Genomic DNA, 12,728 nt, shown 5'->3' on the forward strand with positions numbered 1-12,728 from the left:
TAGACCACATTTTGTTTATCCATTCATCTCTTGGAGCCCAGGTGGCACAGTGGTTAAGAGTTTGGCTGTTAACCAAAGGGTTGGCAGTTTGAATACACCAGCCGCTCCTTAGAAACTCTATGGGGCAGTTCTCTGTCCTGTAGGGTCACTATGAGTCAGAATCGGCTCAAGTGCAACAGATTTTTTTTTTTTTTTTTTGCTTATACATCTCCTGGCGGGCATTTGAAGTGTTTCCACATTTTGGCTTATGAATATAGTTGCTATGAGCATTTGTGTACAAGTTCTTGTTTGAACACTTATTTTTAACTCTTGCGTATATAACCAGGAATGGAATTGCTGGGTAATATGGTATTTCTATGTTTAGCCTTCTGAGAAACCATCAAACTTTTACATAATGCTGTACCATATTATAGTCCCATCCACAGTTTTTGAGGGTTCCAATTTCTCCACATCCTTGCTTGCGACATTTGTTATTTTCCACTTTAAAAAATTATTATTATAAGGGTCCTAGTGGGTGTGAAGTGGTATCTCATTGTGGTTTTGATTTGCATTTCTAATGACTAAAGAGTTTGAGCATCTTTTCATGAGCTTCTTGGCCATTTGTATATCTTCTTTGGAGAAATGCCTAGTCAAGTTTTTGCCCACTTTTTTTTTTATTGGATTGTTGGTCTTTCGATTGTTAAGTTGTGGAAGTCCTTTATATATTCTAGTACAAGTCCTTTACCAGGTATATGATATATATTTTTTCCCATTATGTGGGTTGTCTTTTCACTCTCTGATAGTGCCCTCTGATGAGCAAAAGCTTTTAATCTTTTGCTGATCTTCCTCCTTTCTGTCCTTTTCCCACTTCTGAAAATCAGTCACACCTGGTCCTGTTTATTCCCAGGCAGCCATATCCAGGCCCCCTAGTCACAGGCTCCCCCCTGTGCAGAGAGAGCTGCAGAGGAGGGGCCTGGGCCAGGGCAGGAAGGGTGGAAGCACATCTTCTTGTGTTCCTGAAAAATGCACAGTGGAAACACCAGAACCAAACCCAAGACTCCTACCTGCACACCAGGGTCTCTGCCATTTCATGTCCAAAGACCAGTTGCCATTGCGTCAATTTTGACTCATAGTGACCCTATAAGACAGAATAAAACTCCTCTATAGGGTTTCCAAGGCTGTGATCTTTTCAGAAGCAGACTGCCAAATATTTCTCCCAAGAAGTGGCTGGTAGATTTGAACCGCTGACCTTTTGGTTAACAGCCAAACATTTAACCATTGCACCATCAGGGCTCCTTCAACTTCACGTAAGCTTCTCTTTTAGGCACAAATCCCTAGACAAAAGGACAAATATTAACTTTGGGAGTATCAAAAATGCTGATGTCCTCCCTTCCCACTGACTTTCCTGCTCTGTTGGTTTCTGTTCAGTCACTTCTGACCCATGGTGTCCCCACATGGGCAGAGTAGAGGGGCTCCATAGGGTTTCCAGGCTGTGGCCCTTCAGTAGCACATCACTAGGCCTTTCTTCTCAGGCAACTCTGGGTGGGTTGAAACTTCCTATCATCTGGCTAGGAGTTGAACACTTAATCATTTGCACTACCCAGGGACTACTTCTGTAAAGATTAAAGCCAAAAAACCCTCTGGAGCTCAGTTCTACTCTGTAACACATGGGATCTCTGTGAGTTGAAATCTAGTCAACAACAACTAAGAACAACAGAGGGTATTTCTGTGAGGAATAGATTTGGTTACAGGTAACAAAAATCCTACCAACAGCAATGCCCTACTCAAGACGAGTGAGGGTTGGAACTTCTATCCGGCTCCTTCATCCACTCCTCCTCCCTCGGCCCACCTTTCAATCCCGCCATCACTCTAATCCCAGAACTTGAGGTGGATGATTCCACTGCATAGTCTTGAATCTATGAAGATAACTCTTTCTTTCCACTCTGAGAAATGTTGGTAAGAAAGTTGATACACACTGATAGCTGTTCACATGTGGACATGACTGATGAGGTGGAAACTGGGGAGCTCAGATGTAGCTCAGCATTAGGCCTCCGGAAGCCTTCCCAGCATTTTGTCAAACTGTCACCCTGCGTCTTTGAAGAGGGAGAGGCAGATAGGTGGGGACAAAGAGAGAAAGAAACCCTGAAGCTCAGGCACAAGCTGATAAGGGACCTCACTGGTCCAAGTTAGCTGTGTGCTTAGAAAGTGTTAAATACGAGTTTTGATTTCTTTCATATCAAAGGGCAAAATTCAGAGCAAGGGAGATGTAGTTCAGGGAGATTGCTAGGAAGCCTGTGACTTAGTCGGTGTAAATGATTCTTCTGCACGATTAATATTTTACTTTAATCCTTTCCAACATGGCCTTCCTTCTGCAAGCACTTCAGAGGGCTTCTGCTGGGGCTTTCTTGTTAGCACTTTGGGGTGTGATTGGAGGCGAGAAGCTGCTGGTTGTTCCTCAGGATGGAAGCCACTGGCTTAGTATGAAGGAGATAGTTGAGCTTCTCAGCGAGAGGGGACACGACATTGTGGTGTTGGTGCCGGAAGTCAATTTGCTTCTGAGGGAATCCAAATACTACACAAGAAAACTCTATCCAGTGCCATACCCCCAGAAAGAGCTGAAGGACCGTTTCTACTCTTTTGGTAACAGCCACTTTATTGAGAGATCTTTCCTGAGTGCTCCTCAGGCAGAGTATAGGAATATAAAGATTATTGGTGACATGTACTTCACCAACTGCCAGAGCCTCCTGAAGAACTCGGAAACCCTGCAATTCCTCAGGGAGAGTAAGTTCGATGCCCTTTTCACAGACCCGGCCTTGATCTGTGCCGTGATCCTGGCTGAGTACCTGGGCCTGCCCTCTGTGTACCTCTTCCGGGGCTTCCCTTATGTCCTGGAGTATGCGATCAGTGGAAGCCCAAACCCCGTGTCCTACATTCCCAGGTACTATACTCAGTTTTCCAATAAGATGACTTTCTGCCAAAGGGTGGCCAACTTCCTCGTTAATTTGTTGGAGACCCCTCTGTTTTACCTTCTGTTTTTGAGGTACCAAGACCTTGCCTCAAATCTCCTCAAGAGAGATGTGGACTTAGTCACATTATATCAGAATGTCTCCATATGTCTGTTAAGATACGACTTTGTATTTGAGTACCCCAGGCCAGTCATGCCCAACATGGTCTTCGTTGGAGGGACCAACTGCAAGAAGAGGGGACGCCTAGCTCAGGTTGGTGGTTTTTCCTATTTTTGATTACCCTGTTTCTTAGAAAGTAGAAAGAAATCATTCATATGTGCTCTGTTTCCCCTTACTCAGTCAGCTCTCCAGCCCATCTGGGGGGCTGCCTGAAGAAATGACGGTCTTCTTTTCGACAAACGGGAAAGGGGCTCGAGATGGGGAGTGGTATGATATCTATGGCTGAGGTGATGCAGAGGATTTGAATGAAGACAGGGCTGATGTTGGGTTATCTGGGAAGAGACTCAGAGTCACAGAATGAGCCTTTCATCCTGTTGAGGAGATAGAGGAGAAGGCTTGCCCAAGGGGCCAAGAGCTGGGAGGACAGAGCAAGTTAAAACCCATTCTTGCAACTCTGTCCCATGGATTTTCCCCGGGCCCTAAGCCAGGAATCAACAAACTACAGCCTGTGGGCCAACTCTGGCCAGAGGCCTGGTTTGAATGACCCAGATCTAAGAATGGTTTTTACATTTTTAAAGGGATGTTAAGCAACAACCACAAACTATATGACAGAGACGAATGTGGTCTGCAACACCTGCATAGTTATTATTTGGCTCTTCAGAGAAAAAGTTTGCTGACCCCTGACCTAGAGTTCCCAGAGTAACTTTGGAAGATGAAAATCTGTGTGTGTATTTGAATATTTACAATTATGAAAGCTTCAGACCACTCCCTGTCTTTAATGCCAGAATTCTCTTTTTTGATACATTTTTTACCACAGAAAAAGCATCAGATAGGCTCCAAACACCATGAACAGTCTTTTTTAACAGCTGCTAATTTGTTTGTTAACAAGCTGGACAATTGGCTGGAACTACTCTATAAAGAGAAGGGCAGAGATAATGAGCAGAACTGGACTGGTTCCAAGAAGCAAGGGGTGTGAAATAGAAGTATCCTATGTCAGGAAAGGAAGGAGCCCTGGTGTTGCAGTGGTTAGGCACTTGACTGCTAAGTGAAAGATTGGCAATTGGAACCCACCTGTTGCTCTGTAGTCTTGGAAACTCTATGGGACAGTTCCACTCTGTCCTGTGTGTAAGCTCTCAGATGGAATTGACTCAATGAGAATAGGTTTGGTTTTGGGTTTGTCAGAAAAATTCAATTAAAGAAGTTAAAAAGCGGAAGTGTCATAAGAAACATTTTACATTAGAAGGAAAGAAATATCATTTCTGGTACCTTGGTACCATTCATCTTATTTTTGAAAACAAAAGAAAAAAGCCCTGTTCGGTAATGAATGTCTTTGTGAGATTAGAATCCCTATTATATCTTGTTAATTAAGAGAAATCATCTTCAACACTTATGAGAGATCTATCTATCTATACCTATATCTACTGGAAACCCTGGTGGCGTAGTGGCTAAGAGCTACATCTGCTAGCCAAAAGGTCAGTAGTTCTAATACACCATGCACTCCTTGGGAACTCTATGTGGCAGTTCTAGTCTGTACTATAGGGTCGCTATGAATTGGAATTGACTCGACAGCAACAGGTTATATCTACTCTATCTCTGTGTCTATATATACAGTTGATGTTCATTACTCACAGATTTCATATTTGAAAATTTACCTACCAGCTAAAATATATTCATAACCCCCAAGTGAATTTTCTTGCCACCTTTGTGGTCATTTGCAGATGTGCCCAGCGTGGTGAAAACTTTGAATTACCTGATGTGCACATTCCCAGCCAATGACAAAGTGACGCTCTCCTTTTTTTTTCCCAACCCTCCTCCTGTAAACAAGTGTCCTTTTGGCTGTCTATTTAGTGCCATGTGTTTTGCATGTTTGTGCTCTTTGTTGGCGGTTTTACTTTTTTAAATGGCCCCAGTTGTAGTGCTGAAGTGTTTTTAGGTAAGCTTCATTCAGGCATGAGGCATAGCACTATTGGCCATGAGTTCAATGGTAATGAACAAAGGAAATCTATCAAATACGGTTTCTTTAAACAGAAACACACTAAAACAAGGTTGTGCATCGATCAGTTGATGAAAATGTGTGACCAGAGCCTTGTAGAAACCTAGCACTGTATTTCCCCTTGGAGCAATGTTTCAGTGAAACCATTGAGAGCTGGGACTCAATGGGACTGCCTTGTTTTTCTGGGTCTTACAAGTTTTCTACCTTTGATGGGGTGCAGCTACCCCTTTTCTATCACTCTCTACTAATGGAAAATATTTGAAATCGCCTTCTCTGACAGGTTTATGCCTTACAGAGTGTCTCAGGTACCTAGTGCTGCTGTAACAGAAGTAACACCAGTGGATGACTTTAACAAAGAGAAATTTATTCTTTCAAAGTTTAGGAATATAGAAGTTCAAATTCAGGACACCAGCTCCAGGGGAAGGCTTTCTCTCTCTCAGTTCTGTGGCAAGATCCATGTCATCAATCTTCACCTGGTCTGGGATCATGTCAGTGCAGGTACCCTGGGTCCAGAGGACATGCTCTGCTCCTGGCTCTGCATTCTTGGTGGTAGGAGGTCCCCCTCATCTCCTCTTCATTCTCTCTTTGTATCTGAAAAGAGATTAACTCAAGATAGAACCTAATCCTGTAGATTGAGTCCTGCCTCATTAATGTAACTGCCTCTGAGCCTACCTTATAACATCATAAAACCCATTGCCATGGAGGTGATTCTGACTCACAGTGATCCATTAGGACAGAGTGGAACGGCCCCATAGAGTTTCCAAGGAGCGGCTGATGGATTTGAACTGCTGACCTTTTGGTTTGCAGCTGAATGTTTATCCACTGTGTCACCAAGGCTCCCATTAACATCGTAGTGGTTAGGATTTACCATACAAAGGAAAATTACATAAGATCACAAAATGGTGGACGACTAAAACATACTGGTAATTACGGCCTAGCCAAGTTGACACATATTTCAGGGGGACACAATTCAATTCATAACTCATAGGTTCTGGCTTTTGCAGTTTTTATTGTGTTTATATATATATACATCCACACACATATATATATGCCCGGTGGTGCACTGGTTAAGCTAACTGAAAGTTTGGCAGTTGAACCCACCTAGGGCCTTCATGGCAGAAGAGACCTGGTGATCTGTTCCCACAAAAATTACAACCTATGATATCCTGTGTGGCAGATCTACTCTGCAACATGAGGTCACCATGAGTCAAAAATTGACTCACTGGCACCTAGCAACATCCACAATAGATATAGAGATGTCAGTGAGGGGTATTCAATCATATTGAAAAACCAGACTGTAGTGATTGCACTTTATCTGGAGCTTACCTGCATTTGTACCTTAATTTTCATCCCAACGTGTCCCTGTAGAGAGGATTCTGTATTACAACATGTAATTATTAAGTTGTACTTGTAATTATTAGGAATTAAATGACAGTCATCAGAACCTAATTTCTTTAGTCAGTCAAACTGTTCCAACACTACGAAGAAAATGTGCAAAGCCTTTCAAAGACCATAGCTTGGTGGACATTCCTTGCATGATGCTGTGACCAGATGTTAGGGAAGACTCTTTTGGTGGGCCCTCCTTGGGAAGATACAGTGACCACTTCCCTCATGCCCATGTGAAAGACCCTCTGACCACAGCCCACCTGCCTCCTTTCCCAGGGGGTCTTGGCCACTTGGGCCTCCCTGGTTGTTTCTGGGAGCCCTTGCACCTGCTCACAGACCATTTGGCAGCTGTTCTCCCCGCTGTGTCTGAGGGGCCTATGGAGAAGCCACTCACTGCCTGGCTAGTGGTTCCCACTGTGGGATCTCAGAGTCTTAGTTGTGGGGGCAGCACAGATGTTCTGAAGACACTTATCCGGCCCTGCCAAGGGCCTCCTCTCCAGCCCTGTGTCCCCTTTGCCAATTGGCCCCAAAACCATTCTGCCACTGCCTCGTCAATCTTTCTGTCTATTTTCTGGTCCTGACTTCTCCCCAGCATCCCATTCAGTATCTCCTGGAAAGAGCTTTTATCTATAGGCCCTGTCCCCCTGCCCACTATAGGGTCATTATGAGTCAGAATCGACTTGACGGCAATTGGTGACCTCTGTCCACAGCGGTTCAAATCCTGGCCAGGGGCCCGAGAGTTGAGTCATCCTTCTTGTTTTCTTGGTTGAGTTCTGTCTTCCCCACGGTAACCTCATTTCCTATTGGGAGCCTCAGGCCTCAAACATCCTCATTTTAGAAGAGTACTCAGCTTTACATTTCATTATTAGAAGGACCATTAGGGTTTTTTTTTCTCAGAACAAAAGAATTTGATGATGAGGCCTAGTCTCTTCCACTTGCAATGCAGGGAACTGCTCAAGGTTTTCAAAGGACTCTCTCCGTTGGGAGTGCACAGGCCTTGGAGCCAGATTCTGGCTGAATCACACTCCAGGAACAAGTACATTCTCTCTGCCCAGCCTGCTCTCTGGGAGGGGACGATGAGAACTCAGCCTGAGCCTAAGCAATGGCAGGAGGGGCCAGGTTTCCCCTCGCCTGCTGGCCCCGGACTTCCCCTTGTCCCCATTATATTACAGCACAGGATAAGAGCTAAGAGTTGGATTTGAACCCAGCTGTGTGGAGGCTGGGGCACGTAGCACAAGTCTGAGCGTACATTTCTCCAGCTGTGTAATGGAGACTCTCAACAGTCCTGGTGCAAGTTGGGTAAGATCAGGTTCACGGAAAAAACACTTTGAAAGCTGTAGATGCAACACCAATATGATGGGGCTATTTTAGGGTGGAATAATAGGATGGAAGCCCTCAGACATAGTTTAGTCCAGCTTTCTCGTTAAATGAGTAAGCAAATGGAAGCAGTTGAATGAACTGCCTGTGGCCACAGGCAAGCCCAGGGCAGAGGAGGAGAGAACCCACTCCCTTTCACCCTCCCATCCTAAGCTCATGTGTTTGCTCTGCACTATTTGTCCCATTATACAAGCCCTGGAAGAAAGCAGCAACAAGTAGGGAAGAGGAGTCCATGGATGTGACCAGCCTTCTCCCAGCCATGGGGTCTTGGGCCTCAGTTTCCTTATCTGTACAATGGAGCTGATGAAGTCTGCCTTCCACCTAAGAGAGCTGTTTGAGCATCAGATGAAGCAACAAAGAGCATGTGAAAGTGCATTGCAGACAGTTGGGACCAAATCTGCCCTATCTTTTTCTTCCTTGGAGCCAGCTCAATATAGGCTGGAATTTTCTCTCTCTGAGTTTTCTCTTTATGATAAAAAACACCCTAGATTTCATGCAACGTTCTTTACAGAGCAGTTTTCAGAAACCTGTTGCTATGGAGTTGATTCCTACTCATAGTGAACCTATAGGACAGAGTAGACTTGCTCCCAAAGTTTCCAAGGCTGTAATATTTATGGAAGCAGATTGGTACTTCTTCCTTCTGTAGAGCAACTGGGAGCTTCAACCTACCAACCACTGAGTTAGCAGTGAAGTGCTTGACCACCGTGCCACCAGGACTCCTTAGTTTTCAGAAAACTAGGTCCTAATTCCTCAGGGCTGGCCTTTCTATTTTTGTTCCCTCCTCTTGTGTTCCAGAATCATCTAGGTCAGTGATTCCCAACTGGGGGTGATTTTCCCCCCAGGAGGCAATATCTGAAGACATTTCTGGTGTTACAGTTAGGGCTTGCTACTGTCAACTAGTAGGTAGAGGCCAGGGATGCTGCCAAACATCCTACAATGACTAGGACATACCCTTCCCCTGCAGTAATGAGTTCTCCTTCCCCAAAGATGTCAATACTGCTGAAGTTGAGAAATCCTGATCTAAACAAATTCCAGGTGAACATCAGTGACTTCTCTCCACCAGGGCTTCCAGCTTGGTGATGGGGGAGGTGGGTAGCAAGGGTCCTGTGTCCACCTCTGAGCTCATCTTGTTTCCCTAGAGACTGAAATCCCAACATTTATGGTTGAGCTGAAAGTTGAACTGTGGGCAAGTCAGGAGAAAAAAACCTCAAAATGCCAAGTCAGTCTTAATAGGCACTTAAAAAAAAAAAAATACAACTTAAGCCAGTGTCTACAATGCCTTTAATGTGTTGCTTTTGTTTTAAAACTGTGTATTTATCTTTATGATTGGTTACCTTGGAGATTACCAACATGTGGAACATTTTGGCAGTGGTGTTTCTCTTAGTGAGTAATTATCTAAATTATGGCTAACTGCTAGGGTGATCAGGGTTAAAAAAAAAAAAGGTATTTAATATGAGTATCAAAAAACTGGAACTTGGTTGATTAATAACTTATGTGATTCTATGAGAATGATACGTTTTTAAGTCATTTAAGACCCTGGTCACTATCAGATGGATGACTGGTTCTAATGTCACCAGATGGATAACTGGGCACTACTGCAAATGTCTTTACCATGCTATTTCAAATCTTAGAAGACTGACGAGGTGGAAGGATGGATTTAAAGAGGAATCAGTTGGCATAGGCAAGGACTCAAGTTAAGGAACAGGTGAGTCTACAGAGGCCTCAACAGTTTCTTCAAAATACATGGCATATTGTTTATGAGTAGTGGGAGTGCTTCAGTACAGAACTGGGTAATGCCAGAAAAGAACATTTAATCAGGAAAAAGAAAATGGTAACAAAAAAGAATACAACTAGCCTAGTTTTTACAAGAGATACCATTGGATAACCAACTGAAAATGCCAAACCAATCATCAGGGCTGCTAGCATCTTCTATATGGAGCCAGGTAGCATTCGGTCAAATTTTCTTTATGCCCTGTTCTACTCTTCCAGTGGTAGTTACCCAGGTGCAACAAGAAGTGGCACATACTCCTCCTTCTTGTGCTAATAGAAAGTCAAGAACTATTCTTTGGTCCAAAACCGTTTTAACTAAAGATGCCAAGGATTCACATTGTGCTGTAATGTTTCTGCAATGTATTTAGCTAGCTATTCCATAGTGGCTGACATATTTTGGATGGCCCTTTTTAATTAGGCTAGTCTGACAAAGGAGAAGAATGATCTAAGAAATCTATATTCAAGGCTGTGGTATTTTCCTATTGGACCATAATATCCATAATTGTCTTTGATTCTTGTGTGATTCCTGACTAGGATATTTAAGTCATTAGCCCAATGTCTGCTTTTATCATAAAAGTGAATGTCTAAAGGAACTCCTAGAAGACTCAGGGTGCATTGACCCATCATGTTCCATCCATCTAAACAGGGTAATGCCCAAGTGTGAGGTTCATGGTTCGGTTTTGGTACACTTTCTGTAGGATAATCTGATCCTCCACATCAGAATACATATGCATCAGGAACACAAATCATGCCATTCCTGGTATAGTTTGTGGGAAGGGAATGTTTTGATTAACTTGTTCAAGCCAGGGTTCTGTTACAGAGTTGTTACAAATGCACAACTGTCCATTTCTGAAGTTTTTTTTTTTTTTTTAATTTTTTTGGTCCATTACATAGGGGGATAGATCTAGGGGTACCAAGCAAAGTATTTCTTAGGCAGTGAGGAAACGGAGAATGATCTAGGGACCTGTCTGTGTTTGAAATCTGAATAGGTAAGTTGACAAATAAGGTGACCTCTTTGGGTGCAAGTTGTAGAGCACTGCAAAACTCAGTCATATATTTTCAGTTGAGTTAAATTAAAGAACGGTATCTGAAGTTGCATTAACACTCCAGAAGGATACCAAAATCTGACACATGTGGCTTGCTTAAAGATGATCTCAAGTTTGGTGGTAGTGGGAGGTATAGAATTATACTTTAGTATGGGGAAAAGGAGAAGCTAATGGATCCAAATTTTCGTGTGAAGCTATTGGAGCAGGATGACAGATCCAACATTCAGTCATGTTACCAGCACAACTTACTGATTGTGCTAACTTCATGAAAGCATTTTCCTTCCATGTGTCAAAAATTTTTGAAAGCAGGAAAATAATACTTAAGAAGAACTCCATAATGTCAAAATGATAACTAGGATAATATATAGCAAGGAATAATGCCAAAATGATAAAGCAAGGTGATTACAGAAAGAAAGGTTATGAGTATGAAGCTAATTGCAAAAATGTCAATAGTTTGCATGGAAACCAGCAATGTTAAAACTTGTTTAAGGAAATTTCAGCTCGATTAGGAGCCATGTTTTATACAGGCTTGATCCAGAAGTCTTGGAAAGAATTGTCCACTTCAGATGTCGTCTGTTTCTGATCTCGAGGTCATCAGAATTGGAGCTTGAGTCCTTCCATGGGTTGGACAGTCCAGGCAGAGTTCTTTTCAGCTGAGAGAGATGAATCCAGGTCTTGACCCCCTGTAATTTGGCAGCACAATTGTTTGTAAGAAATATCAAGTATAGCACTTTCCATCTAGGTTTGAGAGAGTCTTTCAATTGGTGTTTTTTCCACTAAACATACTATCCAGGTTGAATATTGTGTAAATGAGACATTTCTTGCTTTTGATTATTAAAAGCTTCTTTAACTTGTATAAAGTGTTCATTAGAATATTGAATCAAAGATTTACTATATTGAATCAGATCAGACTGAATTAAAACTGATTGAGGGCAATTTGCCCAATATGGAAGAGCTATTGGTTGTCCAGTAATAATTTCATGAGGGGTCATTTTGTGAAGTCCAAATGAAGTAGTCCTTAAATTTAAAACCACCAGGGGCAACTTTTTTCCAAGGCAATTGTAGAGGTTTGGAAAGCTTGGCTAGTTAAGTTTTATTACACCATTAGTTCTTTCAACTAAACCAGAGGATTAAGGATGGTGAGGATAATGAAGTCTCTGAAAAATAGGGAAATTTTTGCATATCTCCTATCTTAGTTATCTAGTGCTGCTAGAACAGAAATACCACGAGTGGATGTCTTTAACAACAATAAATTTATTTCTTCACAGTAAAGTAGGCTAAACGTCCAAATTCAGGGTGTCAGCTTCAAGGGAAGGCTGTGTCTTTCTGTTGGCCTTCTCATCAGTCTTCTCCTGGACTAGGAGCTTCTCTGCACAGGAACCTTGGGTCCAAAGGACACGCTCTGCTCCTGGCACTGCTTTCTTTGTGGCACCAGGTCCCCCATCTCTCTGCTTGATTCTTTTATATCTCAGGAGATTGCCTCAAGACACTATCCAATCTTGTAGATTGAGTCCTGCCTCATTAACACAACTGCCACCCATCCTCCCTCATTAACATCATGGGGGCAGGATTTGCAACATATAGGAAAATTACATAATACCGGGAAATATGGCCCAGCCAAATTGAGAGAGACATCTTTGGGGGGACATAATTCAATTCATGAGAACTCTTTAGTTATTCATCCAGTAAAATGGGTGCCTCTGTCACTACAAATGACTCTTGGGCCCCCTAGGTAGGAATAATATCCTTGAGAATTTTCTAAACTACAAAAGCAGCTTGATGACTGAGGAAAGCTTCCACCCGGTGAGAGAATTTGCAAATCATTACTAATACAAATCATTACTAGTACAAACTTGTAAGGATTCGAGGGTGGAAGCTGGATGAAATAAATCTGCCATTCAAGAATAGGTCCTGAAAGCAGAGGAAATCTCCCAGGTGGTGCTGTATAAGGTTTATTGGAATTAAATTGAGAACAAACAAGAAACTGGGAAGCCACTTGTTCAGCAAGCTTATAAAAGTGCTCTCACCAATATTTCTTTAAGATTTCTATCA

The 12,728-nt window shown here is 42.7% G+C and overlaps 2 protein-coding genes across 2 annotated transcripts in view; both read left to right on the forward strand.

The window, feature by feature from the left end:
* The window catches only part of LOC126078229 (UDP-glucuronosyltransferase 1-6-like), a 220,496-nt gene that overhangs the window by 11,242 nt on the left and 196,526 nt on the right, over positions 1–12,728 (forward strand). The window lies entirely within an intron of this gene.
* LOC126077898 (UDP-glucuronosyltransferase 1-6-like) lies at positions 2,337–3,221 on the forward strand. The gene has a single exon (XM_049887619.1). It carries the CDS (start codon positions 2,337–2,339, stop codon positions 3,219–3,221), a length of 885 nt encoding a protein of 294 aa, XP_049743576.1.

The sequence above is a fragment of the Elephas maximus genome, chromosome 6, assembly GCF_024166365.1.
Source record: "Elephas maximus indicus isolate mEleMax1 chromosome 6, mEleMax1 primary haplotype, whole genome shotgun sequence".
Classification (NCBI taxonomy): Eukaryota; Metazoa; Chordata; class Mammalia; order Proboscidea; family Elephantidae; genus Elephas; species Elephas maximus.